At 40.0% G+C, this 14,209-nt stretch overlaps 1 protein-coding gene across 4 annotated transcripts in view; it reads right to left on the reverse strand.

The window, feature by feature from the left end:
* Positions 1-3,719: 3,719 nt before the first annotated feature.
* LOC115586673 (beta-1,4-N-acetylgalactosaminyltransferase 3-like) overlaps positions 3,720-14,209 on the reverse strand; it is a 32,785-nt gene continuing 22,295 nt past the window's right edge. For 3 of the 4 annotated variants that reach the window (XM_030425915.1, XM_030425913.1, XM_030425914.1), the window contains exons 8-20: positions 13,615-13,693; positions 13,447-13,513; positions 13,118-13,252; positions 12,851-12,960; positions 11,437-11,537; positions 11,211-11,266; positions 10,294-11,110; positions 9,204-9,463; positions 8,015-8,168; positions 7,853-7,925; positions 7,606-7,759; positions 7,041-7,167; positions 3,720-5,441 (exon numbers count right to left, since the gene is read on the reverse strand). In XM_030425915.1, coding sequence (XP_030281775.1) covers positions 5,351-5,441; positions 7,041-7,167; positions 7,606-7,759; positions 7,853-7,925; positions 8,015-8,168; positions 9,204-9,463; positions 10,294-11,110; positions 11,211-11,266; positions 11,437-11,537; positions 12,851-12,960; positions 13,118-13,252; positions 13,447-13,513; positions 13,615-13,693 — 2,224 coding nt within the window. In that variant the 3' untranslated portion in view covers positions 3,720-5,350. The remainder of the gene's footprint in view (positions 5,442-7,040; positions 7,168-7,605; positions 7,760-7,852; positions 7,926-8,014; positions 8,169-9,203; positions 9,464-10,293; positions 11,111-11,210; positions 11,267-11,436; positions 11,538-12,850; positions 12,961-13,117; positions 13,253-13,446; positions 13,514-13,614; positions 13,694-14,209) is intronic. The other variant, XM_030425916.1, reaches the window with a different exon arrangement.

Raw genomic sequence — 14,209 nt, forward strand, 5'->3', positions numbered from 1 at the left:
ATGTTGTTATGGCCAGGGCCTAGGGGAAACCCTGGCACAACAAGAAATTGAGACTCCCCTCTTCCTGTTCCCCAATCACCACCAGCAGCGAGCGTTTTAACAAAGTTTTATTCAAAACAAAACACATTTTCGACAAGCATGCATGCTGGCAGTCTGGGTCAATGGAGGAGAGTCCGCAGGAACTGGGAGGAACCGGCCTTTAAACTTATGGCTCCAGGAAAGCAGCCAATCAGCGCCACCTACAATCAGACACACCTGCAACCACTCACATACTCACAGGTAAAAGAGGGATATTAAAAGACAAATAGAAACATGACCTCTAGGGTCGTAACACCTCCCCCCTTAAAACTGAACATTTCTTCCCTAAAGAAATGTTCAAGTTAATGCAATTGGGTGTTGGTCACATGTCTGTTCCCCCTTAAAACAAATCTACATAAAAACAGGACCCAAAACCTTATTAGTGGCCACCACAATGAGGAGAGAACACAAAAAGCAAATACACCAACTGTGGTAACAGATACACACACACCAAAAACAGCAACAGGTGCCCCACACAATAGTGGAGTGCAACATACACCACACAAAAGGCATCACTGTGTAGTCAACACTACACAAAAATGTTGCCAGCTTACACCTAAGCTGCAACCACAAGTGACCCAACAAAAGTGAACTGCCACTACCACACCCAAAATTGACACCTTGTGATCTCAAACCACACGTTACTATATCATGGAGTGTAACAAAGAGACAAAGGTGACCAGACAAACTGGGACGCCACATCCACTACTCAAGAGCCACTGATCTGGGGAGTGACACCATGCCAGTCACACTAATTAATACACTAAATCAGCAACACCTGTGACCACACCAAATGTGGACTGCAACAACCACACACACAAAAGGCATCACTCTGTAGTCACCACTACACAAAATGTTGCCAGCTTATACTTAAGCTGCAACCACAAGTGACCCTACAAAAGTAGAGTCCAGTTCCACAACCAAAAGGTCACAAAAAGTTACTGCACACAAGTATTAATTAGGGCCACACATCACAACATGAACACAAAAGCAGCCATCTCACACAAAACCACGTTGCTATGCAAAGTATAAAAAAGGAAAACTGTAGACACACCCCAACTTTACCTGCCTACAAAAGGTGGCTATCTCACCTAGGTAGTCTTCAGTGGCTTGCCGAGCTCGAGGCGTCTTTAAACGCTGAACTCAGTGAATCACCGAAGACCAGGAATCTAGTCAACTGCGAATCACTGAAGCGTACCCCCACTCAGGATTACCACCAAAAATAAGAAAGGCAAAACAACAAACATGGCAAATCCTTGAAAATGCCCGGCAGCTTTCTGGTTAGGGTGCTCAGTCAGAAACACAACATGCAGCAACAACAACTTAACAAAAAAAGATGACCACTACACTTAGCTAAAGGCCACTTACACAGACAAACTAAACCAAACCACATCTACCTCACCTCATGGACATTCAGATCCCGGACGAGCCCCCAATTGTTACGACCAGGGCCTAGGGGAAACCCTGGCACAACAAGAGTGTGAGGCTCCCCCCTTCCTCCAAGCACCACCAGCAGCAAAGCATTTTTCAATAGTTTTATTAACAAACATATTTATCACAATCACACACTGCTGGCAGTCTGGGACAGCAGAGGAGAGTCCGCAGGAACTGGGAGGAGCCGGCCTTTAAACTTATGGCTCCAGGAAAGCAGCCAATCAGCGCCACCTACAATCAGACACACCTGCAACCACTCTCTCACTCACACATACTCACAGGTAAAAGAGGGATATTAAAAGACAAATAGAAACATGACCTCTAGGGTCGTAACAATGTTATTCTGACTATGACATTTCACCAAACTAATTGGAGATGGAGATGGAGTACTGTCATTCTGAATTAAAATGAGTCTGTGGAAACAAACAGGTTTCCTTCCAATATCGATCTGAATTTAAAGGGGAATATCTGACATTTTAGAGGGCTTTTATTTCAAAATTACACATTAGAACTTCAGCATTCACACTAATAAGCCCCAATTGTTCTATTTCTGATCAGTGCAACTAAATTACAAAGACTAGTGCCTCATGCCAAATCACTGTAGCAACCCAAGTAGCAAACACAATTTTCATATCATGTAGACTTAGTTAGCAGGTAATCATAACCCGGTGCAACGTTTTTGCCATGCTGCCTCTCTGAAACATGAGTAATAACCTTATTTCTCTAAAACCAATTCAACCACTTAATACCGAACACAAACTAACGTTGTTATAACTGCCCCTCACTTGAAAGACACTTTTGCTAACCATTAGCCATAAAGACATAGCTTAACACCAGAGTTAGCATACAAGCTAACAAGCTACGTAGCTGGACTGCAACATGGTAGGAGATATGCTACTGCCAATATTACTGAAAAACGCCGCCACCATAGCCTTGTGGTTAAAATAGAGAATTAATCAAGCAGGGGTCCTTACTTGTCCAGCAGAAAAGCAGACAACTCTGCATCGCTCTTGAGTCCTTACAAATTCTGCAGCTCCCTCCACCAAATGACATTCCAATATTTTCCCTTTTTTTTTTTTCTAGCTCTGTCCAGTTCTTTCTTTTAACACAGTCAGTCTTTTTATTTCTTATCTTTGAAGTGGGCAATGGTGGGGTATTGTTCAGCTCTGTTGTTTTTGTCTGTTCTCCACCATTGTTTACAGTATGAGCTTGATGTATCTGACCAGGTAAGAGAAGGCACTGCGCCTGTGGCTGCCAGCAGCCTATGCAGGAGAATGATTGACACTTCTCAGACACTCCCCCTGGCTCTGATTGGTTGTTTTGATCTGGGAGTGGTGGATTCTTGCAAAATCAGGGCCACCTTGTGAACCACACACAGTGTTCTATTGTTAGGAAAGCTCTATTCTATTGTTGTTCCATATTGTATACAATGCTTCATTGTTTTTTATTGCCTCAATATTTTCCCTTATTTTTTCATTCTTTATTGTATTTGTACTGAATGTACCTGCTGCTATGATGACCAAATTTCCCCTCTGGGATTAATAAAGTTATCTATCTATCTATCTATCTATCTATCTATCTATCTATCTATCTATCTATCTATCTTCTAATGACTTTGGATTTTTACACAGCTGACCTGTATCTTACTCTAGAAAATATAACAAAAAAATAGTTACAGACTACAGCTTTAAAAGGGGATGGGCCTTGGCAGAGGTTTGCACTCTGAATCCCACCTTAAATCACCACACTAAAAGCTTAAAATGGTCCTCATGCACCACAGCATGAAACGAGTGCTGCGTATGCCAAAAGGTGCTAAAGGTGTGTTCAGGATTAATGGGATTGGGAAGCCACCCATACGTCAAATGAGAAATAATCCTATATACCACACCTTTATTTAACATCTGCAACAACATCTGGCCAGATCTTTAGCTAATACCAGATGACAGACCGATGTCTGCAGAGCTAACAGTGAATGCTACTGTGCTTTGTTCCCGTCTATCTTGAGAAATGCTGCAGTTTGTTTCTACATGAGACTCCTGTCTCATCAGTAATGCCACTATTAGCAACAACACAACACATTTTTTAACTATCCAGATAGATTTAAAAATGTTCATATTAAGAGACATCCTTTTAATTAAAGTACAAACCAAAATGTAACGATTAAACTAGACAATACTGATGTACAAATATGTCTAAAAGAGGCCATAGAGATTTTCAAAAGCATGATTTATTTAAAGTGCGTATTCCACAAATTGTGATAACCACTTATTATTTATGTTGGTGTTATATAGTCTTTAGACATACAATTAATTGGCAGAATACCTTAGTTTATGTAAAATCAGTTATATGTTTAAAGTTTGTCTGTTAAGAAGTACACAAAATGCATTAAAAACTAACCCAAATAGATTTATTCTTCAGATTTGTCGGGCATTGAAACATTTAAAAAACACAGTCCCTGAGAAAAGAGATTCAGGTTGCAGATGAACTCCCAGCACAACCAGAGGAATGATGTATATCTAAAGACAACAAAGTAAGAGATGATGGCGTAGTAAAGGACAACAGGGGAAAACATCACTGCTTTAGGAAATCAAAAAGTATTCAAAAAAAATAAAAATAAAAAAAACATCACACAATTATTTGCAGTGTCAGAAACCAAAACCAAGAACAAAGCCTAGCACCAGAGCAGCAATTGTGTGTTTGTGTTTTTATCTCCCTTCATGACAAGAAAGAAAGAAAGAAGAGCACAACAAGTTCCTTAAATCGGAATGTGAACAATAAGAAAAGGCTGCCATTTGTCTTAAATAACAATAAAATAGGATAAATATACATGGCATTTTTCATTTCCCACCACTAGAAAAGGAAGATTTTTGGGCTAAGACAAAAACATTGCATTTAAGATGAATGGAAACCGTTATTCCTTTGAATAAAAGGAGCAGGTAGATCAATAAAAATAGCTTGTGCTGGCTTGATGGACACAGATTTCAGTTAAACTAGCTGCTGACTAGAACTGCCCTTAACTTTACATGTGAACATGTTAAAAAGCCTCCAGTAGAGGTCCCTCTATACACTTTTTAAAATATTGTCTTTGGTAAGTGAAGTGAAGGGAGAATCAGCTGACACATTGTTTTATGATTTGCATGACTCTTGCCAATAACTTAAATAATTAACTGTTATTCTAGTTTAAGGCTTTTCGTCTTTCATCTGTAGAAACAGTCCTGTGAGGCTCAAGTACCTGAATATCAGTCACAACAAAAGGCACAATAAATATTAATGAGTAAAAACAGGGAATGGCACTAAACGGAGGTACAATTGACCATTTGTAGAAATAGCATTAAACTCAAATTGCAAAAATATTCATAAAATAAATCTCAAAGTTTTTCATAATTTTTCTCCAGTTAAGACTCTTGTGCAAGATTTGCGATCTTTATGATCAAGGACACTTTTCACATTTCATTAAATTTACTTGGCAATGTCATTTAATTTACATTTTGTCTTTGGATCATGTCCTTTCCCTGCAGCCAGTAGTGCAGATCATCCTGATGCACAGCATTATCTTCATATGTAATATCACACACTCATTGACCAGTACCCTCTTAGTAATCAACAGTACATCCAGTGACATAAACTCTTTGGCAGGAGCTTTATCAGTAGTATATCCTTAAAAATGACCTTCAGTGCTGCCTTTCACTGCAGCTTAATTGGATCGGATGTCACCTTCTCTGTCAGTCAGCAGCATGTAGCAGGAATCACGCTCCGGCCTTAAAGTGCCCTGGTTGCCGTGGTTGTAACCGTGGCGACCATGGTCATGGTGCGGCCACAGGTGACTTTGTCACGACACCTATGTAACCCACATGCCACGCTTGGAGTGAAAGTTGTGGTAAAAGTTCCTCAGGTAGATCCTCTCCACATCCAGTCCCCCCTCGAGGATCCTGGAGCAGAAAGCAGAGTAGAGTTTAAGTTACTTAAAATGTGTTAGCTTTAAAGGCAGCATGTCCTAACTTAAAACTGCCACAATACTGAAATTAAATGTAATATTAGGCTTACGTAATACGTATGCTTATGTTATATTCATTATTCTTGTTCCTACAGTTGAATGTTAAAGCCATTTTCACAATGATTGCTGAAAGGGTACACGTTCTCTGTGCTTATTGGAGATCTCATTTGTGACATCACAAAAAATTTGCAACCCCCCGCCAGTTCTCCTACACTGAGAATTACGTAAGAAGTCAGAATTAACCACATCAAACACTAGAGACTTGTGTGGACAGTGAATGTAGGCTACTTGATAAAATGTTGTTAATTTGTTCTATCAAAAATATGACACAGCATTGGCATAGCATGATGTTTTACATGGTGTCACGTAGTGGAATATTCAACACTCTTTTAGCTCTGTGTTTGGTCTCTAGCAAATCCAGAGGGAAACATTCATTTCTTTAGATGCTAAATGCTCTATTACATTCATCAGCGACTGTAGCTATAGTAGTAGTGTGCAGAGGGTTTTTAGGGTTTTTTTTCTTACATTTTTCATCATCTAATCAACATTGTGCACTGATTCAATTTTTTATTTCACCTCTTATTTGCTTGAAGTAAGCTATTCAACAGCTATTCTCAAAAAACGAATGTGACGCGAAGAGCTGTCGTCACTGGTCTGAGCTGTGGCGTATTTCACAGCGTGTTTGCTTGGTTTTGTTGTGATATGTTTGAAAGCGCCACAGCTAGTGTGCAGGGGATGTAAATGTTGCCTGATGCTTTCGATCCATTGTGTTGCAATGTTGATCTAATGTAACATAAAATGAACCATCGGCTGTCTCTAAAGAACAACCGCTTGAGTGTATTTTAAGAAATGTAAAATCAAACAGTAGTATACTCTTACACTAAATATCTCTGACTTTATCATCAGTCTGCCATGTTGAATGCCTTCCAGCAGTTATTTTGCAGTCTCTCTTGCTTTTCTCAGGTAATTATTCAAAACACCGTAAAAAAGGAATGTGCTCGAACCTGTAACATTGGTAAAATGCAAACACATCTATTTTGAAATGCCTTGTACAGTACAGCCAGACTTAAAATAGCCCGTGGATTTACCATATTTGCACCGTTAAAACACTGTATTTACATTTACATTACTGTATCAAAAGACGTTGCAATGCTGCAAGGTCACTCGACTCAACTAACCATGCAGTGGAGGGCTTGGAAACATTACATCGAAGACATTAACATTCCTCTGAGAAGTAGATTTTGGACGTCATCAAGATGAAACGCAATCTAAAATTGTCATACACATAATTGCCCACCACTACCCAAATATAGTGTCATGTCTTCTGTTAAAAATGATTTATTGCCAAGCCTCTCATTCAAACTGTATCTTCTACTGTTGGTGCAGAAATGTGTTGGATCCTCTTTAATGGCAGGAGCTTAAACAGGCTTTTTACACTTTTTTCTATACATTTAAACGCAAAAGAAAAGAAAATACAGAAAATGGACGGAACAATTATGAGCAACAAATAGGTCTAATTCTATTAGAAGCACACCTGTCAAGGAGCTCCCAGTCTTCTCCTCCCCAGGTGTCTTTGAATTCCTTGGTGTTCATTCCTCCCACTGCCTCCAGATCTGATTTATAGATCCCAAGCAGGCCAAAGCCTTGGACCTCCCAGAAACCTGTCACACAGATGGTCACATTTTTTATTTAAATCTAGTGCCACATGCAATGAAACTCCTCCTGCAAATGTAGTTTTTCAATTCTAGTGGTTGCATTTGTCTTATTGATCTTTATGTTGCTTGTTTGTGCTTCACAAGTTGACTCGGACTGGGACATTGCTATTGTTTTAGAGATCACATAACAATGACAGGATAAGCGATAGGACATGGCACACCCAGGTTTTACTGAAACAGGTGCAGCTGGTAGGGCTGATTTTTTGCATGCGTGCCCTTAGGCCGTACGCTGGTAATTCAACATGTCAAGACAAGATACACAGCTGAAGATATGAGTTTGGAGGTTGCTCTGTGGATCCCCTTAAGTGGCAAAGAAGCAGTGGAAGAGTAGGATTAAAGGAATTATGGACATGTCATAATAAAACTAAAGATGGGCGTATTTACCTCTGGCATCATACGGCGCAGCCCCACAGTCCAATCTCATGACTACTGGAGCAAAGGCCATGTATCCCTCCACACAGTGCGTCCTGATGGCATCAATAATGTTGGAGGGGAAGTGGAGGTGGAGGTCACAGAGAAACACAATGCTGTGTTTTTCCTAACGGAGAATTAAGACGGGAAAAGATATTTATTATTACGCTCTTTTCACTTTATCTTGTGCGTTACAGCGGAGTGATGCTTCGATACTCACCTTTACGAGGTCAACACCCGCTTGCAGCCCAGCAGAGCGCTCAAAGTTTCCGCTCAGCTTCAAGTAGTCGTACCTGATCAATTCCACAGGCACTGTTTTAATACATCGTATCATACAATGAGTGTCACAGGTTTGGATTCATTAAAAGACGTTAACACATACCTGTACAGTGAGGACTTCTCAAGAGCCTTTTTCACGTCCATGTCGGAGCTGCTGTAGTCAGTGATGATGAGATTGAAGTTGGTGTCCTGAGTCTCTTTGAACAATCGTTCCATTTCAGTGATCAGCTGCTGCACCCAACGAGCCTGGTTTTTCACTGAGGGGACATACAGACAAATGATCAGTTATTTAGGGAATGCGTACGTAGATAAAAAGGCATAACAAGGTTATGGGTGTAGGTGTATCTAATCTTATGTATTACACATAACAGCATGCTTAGATAGAATTGAACACGTGTGCAATGAGATGAAGGACTCTACAGGGTGGCAACTTGCAAGCCTTCCTTTTAAAAGATCCCCTCTGTACATGTATTCATTCTCAGATGTGAGTGTGTGACGTGGTTTTTACAGTAAGCACGGCATAATTACCACATTTAAACCCTTAAATTGGCACTTATTCCTTCTCCCCTCATTAGAAAGAAAAAAATATATGAATATGCAGATATTTTACATTTACATTACAAGTTTAAGTGTGATTTTAAGATCGATCCATCTTTGGAGTGGAAATCTACAGAGCCCCAGACATGACATGGTAAAAAAAAAAAAATTAAATTGTTGCCACAAATACTAATACTAATACTAACCGCACTTTCATACTTGGAAACGTTAATAAACATTTAATTCACTTTCCCACAAATACTGCGATCTTCAAATACACCCTAAATACACCTGCACATAGGTGCTGTGTTTGTTTTGTGACGTCAGACAACGGCTCCCTCGTAAAGTTGAGGTAGATGAATGTGAAAGTTTACAAGTAGGAATTCCAACATCGAGTGGCGTTCCATTGTACTTTGTCTAGTAGGAGGTCAGAAAGTTCCGAGATGTCTAGAACAACAAGAAGTTCGGTGAGATCTGAATCTTTATACAGCTTCAAATCTGTTGTGGTTAGGACATGCCTATTTATTTCGCATATCTGGGTTAATCTCACGTTTTTAAAAAATGCTTTGCACTCCATTGCTTTGTGGTTGTGAATGTTTGTCATCAAGTAGGTTATGTGCAATTTTTTGTGTCCCTTTACGATGAATGTTTTTGTGAATAGCAAAAAGTTAAAACAGAAGCCAGTATACAAAAATTAAGAAACAAAAGGTTGGTGAATGTATTGGGTGTATTAAGCCAACTAAAGGTGGGTGTACCTGGTACTATGATGTGAACTGTAGCAGCCGGATTCCACTGGAAGCCCATCGGGTTACAGAGCAAAGGCGGAGGTTTCAGCTCCTTGACAGTTGTGTCCCTGCGGCGACGCCTGCCACTGCGGTTCAGATTGTAGATGTACTGCGACAGGCGCAGCAGCTTGCCACTCGAATCTATTACCTCCAGCTCCAGGAGGTAGCGGCTGCCCCTCACCTCGTCCACACGCTTCACCACATTAATCACACGCCCCAATCTGAACAGCCTGCAAGAACAGAGAGAATTTTATAAAAACAGTGAAATGAGTTGCAAACCAGTACTTCAATCTCTGATGACTGTACTCGTTATTTTATTACACTGGAGGTGTGGTTTATGAAGAGATGTGAAACGCTAATTCAAAACAATACCACAATACATTAAAAAACTAGAATTACCGCCTGGCAGATGTATGACATTTATATTACTTATTACATGTATCAAAGACTTCGAAGAATTTAGTGTAAAGGTTAAGATGGTAACGTTGAAGTCTAATAAGTGTGGTTCTTACAAAATAAGAGTTGTCACCATATCAGTGCTGTTATGGACAATGTTTATTTCCAGTGAGAAACATGCTGCCTTCACTCAGAGGACTGACAGAGAGCTTTATCACACGGTGCAACAACAAGCACCTGAAGATCAATAGCTCAGCATGTTAGACTAGAGTCATAAGAGTACATACCAGAGTCCATGGGGATGTTTTAAAATGTTCTGTTTTGCCTCATCAATGGTCCAAAATAAAAAACATATTCAGTTTATTTATCATAGAAATGTAAGAAAACCTGAAATTATTGTTGTGAAGCTGTACCAGTAAGGGTTGCTGAAAATCCACTTCAGTTATCTTAACGTATCCATTAATGGACTCAACATTGCAGCTGTAGATATATGTGACATGTTAGAGGGATTGCAGGTTGCAATACATGATCTTAACTAGAGGAATTCAAGGGAAGAATTAGGGTTAAATCTTTTACTAATTTCCATCTTTTATTTGAACTAAATTTCTCATAATGGAAACAAAAATACACTCATTGAAATGATGCAGATCCTGAAAATACTCACCCAGGGTGCTTTGCCTCGAGTTTGTCCATGAAAGCCTTGACCAGGGGCAGAGCCTCACTGGAGGAGAGCTGCACGTTGCCCACCAAATTGCATCCAAAGTTCACCTGGTCCGATTGCAGCGCCTGAAGGTCCTGGTAGCTGACCTGGAAGGTATCGTTCCAATTTATCACTTGCAATTTATCTTCTGACCGTTTTTTCCTCATTCTGCCCCTCGTCACTACCTTCGCTGTGGGGGTGCTCATTTTTAGATCAAGTTGTAGAGGCATGTTCTTCTCTATCTCCTTTTCCCGAAGGTGTTTTCTGGAATATGTATCTGGAAAAAGGGGGTTATTTCTCAGGCCCGGCCAGACTTCTTTTTGATCGGCTTCAGCGTCAAACTCTTCCTCGTCGTTACGCACTGATCTTCTTCTTCGGAAGCCAAAATCCTCGTTGTCATCAAACACCGATCTCCTCCTCTGGAAGCCAAAATCTTTCTTGTCATCAAACACTGATTTTCTCTTCCGGACAGGAAAGACTTCCTTGTCATCTAACACCGATTTTCTCCTCCTGACAGGAAAATATTCTTTGTCATCTAACATAGACTTTTTCCTCCGGACAGGAAAATCTTCCTTGTCATCTAACACCGATTTTCTCCTCCTGACAGGAAAATATTCTGCGTCATCCAAAAGAGATTTTTTCTTCCGGACAGGAAAATCTTCCTTGTCATCTGAGACCGATTTTTTCCTCCTGACAACATGATCTTTTTCATCATTTGGCACTGATTTTGTTCCTGTTAAATCAGAAGCTTCTTCCTCATCTTGCAGTGGTTTAGCAAAATCTGACATTCACCAGAGGGAGAGACAGAAAAAGAGAGTGTAACAGACAATACTTCTAAAATACTACTTTTTGTTTTGCCAAGAGAAGGGGATAACAAACACCTGTGGTACTTTTTTCCTCAGGACCGTCTGGTATAATGTATTTAGAGAAACCGTTCCTGCAGACAAGAGGAAAAAAAGAGGACAGTGAATTATGCAAGGATTCAGCTTGATGTTAATTTATGATCACAGATTATATGTGACTGACAAAAAGACACTTTCTTCTTTTGCTAAATGATTCTCAGTCTCTGTCCTACTGTGTGACTTTTTATTGATTACGGATGCTCACGTCTTCATGTCACTGGGGTGCTCCTGGTAGATGCAGGTTTCGTCCGACTCCATGTGTGTGAGTCGGGTGTAGTCATTGGGGTAGATGTAGGACAAGCGGACCTGGGGAGATGACATAAAATGACATGCTGTTCAAGCTATGAGCGTTTACTAATACATCATGGGTAATTGTATGATAAATGATACAACCAAAAAAATTATAACTTACATGTCATAGTCATTAACAATTTACAATAATTATTGTATAATGGATGTAGCAGACGGTAAACTTGAATACAAACAATAGATCAAAGTTGCCACATCAAATACAGTAAACAACAGCACGGAAATGAGGAGGGAGACATTTTTTTTCCCAAACTCCCTTATAAAATCACTCAATTGTGGAAGTTGTTGATTTGGGAGAAACTTTGTAAACTTTGTACAATGCTCACTATGACAAATTCTTAATCATTTTTGCCTTCTTGTAAATTCGGCATATGTTAGACATTAAGTTTTTTTTTATCTATGTGCAAATACTGTCATGTCCGTCTGTCCCCAGTGATATATGTGTTTATGTGTACATAAAGAGGGGAAGTGAGATCCGATCACAAGCGGTCACTGGAGATGCATGTCAACACGCCTGATGCCTAACACGCATGTTGATGCCGAGAAGAAACAGCCCAACAGTTTCTGTGAATGCAGCAGAGCCGTCAGTCTTCAGTGGGGTTAAAACTGATAAACCACAGAACTTCAGGGTTCATGATCAAAAAAAGACTTCACACCCTGTGGACACTTCTGTTCATACTCGCTTGCTCCCTCTCCCGTGCATCACTCTTATCATGGTCAATGATGTTTTTTTATAACATATAATATAATCAGATTCCAGAATTGATGTAAAGAAAGGTTCATACATGAATCATTTACAAATTTAAATATTTCTGATTTTAAAGAATAATTTCATGTTTTTTCTGGATTTATTTTATTTGCTTTCTTGCTTCACATCAGATGTGAAGATATACATGAAGCTATACTTACTGCTAGTATATCGTAAGCAACAAAAGGCCAGTTGCATACGATATAGCACAGTGTTACTATGACCAGTATGACTGATAATCTTCATCAACATATATGAAGCTATACTTGTCTATGCTGTTGGGTTATGTATGTGGTTGCTTGGCAACCAGCAAAGACTCCAGGAAGACACCACAAAGTGACTAATGAGACTTTGGAACAATAGGCTGCAGGATCAGCTGAGATAAATCAGAAGGCTGTGAAAGCTTCCTGTATGACTTTACGGGAACATAAACAAGAACACAAAAGCGTCATGGTGTTTTTTTTTTTTTGATCCCACACTGGATTCAAGAGCTCTGTTGTGTGAATGATGATCTCTAAAGAACAAAGTGATCTGCAGTGAAATAAGCTACATAAATACATACCATATGAATTCCTTGGTAGCGGGGCACACGCACGCCTTTGAGTGTGTAGCTGGGTTTGTACGAGCAATCGGCCAGAACACCTTTCAGGAAATTGCTGCTGACCAAAGGCACTGTAAATAACAAACACAATGATTTGAGTTGAGATTACTGTGTGCATTCAGCAAGAGGAAACAAGTTACACAACAGTTGCAACGCAGACAGTAAGAAGTGTGTGATTTATCCGCTGCGTGGCAGAGAAGCAGAACAAAAGAGAGAGACGTCTCTTACCTCGGTAGAAAGTGTCACGAGGCTCTTCCCTCAACATGTCTGCCGTTGCACCGGGCTGTTTTGAAGGGATGTGATGGTGGCTTGCAGCCGTCTGTGGGATGGTGGACACATCAGAGGGTAACAAGCCAGACTCACCTGTGTCGTAAGAAAAACACAAGTGCTCTTCGTTAATTGTGCAACAAAAAAAAAAAAAAAAAACTGACTTAATTTGCAGTTATGAGCATCCTAACAGAGTAATAAAATCCAGACAGGCTTGTGAAACACTGAGCTGGAGAGTAATAAAGATTTACTGAGGCTGCAGAAATGATGTGTGGTTTTTCTGTACATACTAGCATAGAGGGAGATGTGCTTGGAATCAATAATGGTGAACCCAAAGTCTTGGTTCAGGAGCTTCCACTGTGGGAAAACAAATGCAATGAACTACACAGCTCTTCCACATTATTACCCACATTGCACATGAAGGAGATGACATTTTATATGACTGTCCAACTACTTACCGCCACTTCCACATGGCCAGTCCCTTTGTCGTCTTGCACATAGAGAACTTCAAAAAAGTACCTCCTCTGAGAAGACAGCCTGTCAGACAACAAAATAAAGAGTTTAGTCATGTAGCTGTGTAGGTCTTGGTTAGCTTTGCTGTAGCAGATCAGATACAAATCTGTGCATCAGTTTCGCTCCTCTGGGTGCTGATTAAGCAGATATCATTATTTATTTTCTCTAATAATCAGGATAATTGTGGGGAAGTGCACACATTTTAAAACAAGTTAGTTGTTTTCTGAATGTATTCCTGCAAATTTCACCCCATCAAAGTATTGAGGTAAAAGCTGTGGCAACATATGTAAGCAACCCTTCAATATTACTTCCTTTTTTAAAAATGTCTCATGTTACTGAATCTTTTCAGCCCCATGTCGCGCAGAAGTCAGGGGAAATTTCGACGTCCCAAAACATTCTTATGGAGCTTCACGGCAAAACAGCGCTGCAGCATTAGTTGTGCTTGTTTTAAAACTTGTTTAATTGGGTTATGTCTGGTTGTTTATTTGGGTTCACTATAAGCCAGACCACCCTGCAAACTAAATGTTGATCTTAGCTGCT

This window comes from Sparus aurata, chromosome 8 (genome assembly GCF_900880675.1).
Source record: "Sparus aurata chromosome 8, fSpaAur1.1, whole genome shotgun sequence".
Lineage (NCBI taxonomy): Eukaryota > Metazoa > Chordata > Actinopteri > Spariformes > Sparidae > Sparus > Sparus aurata.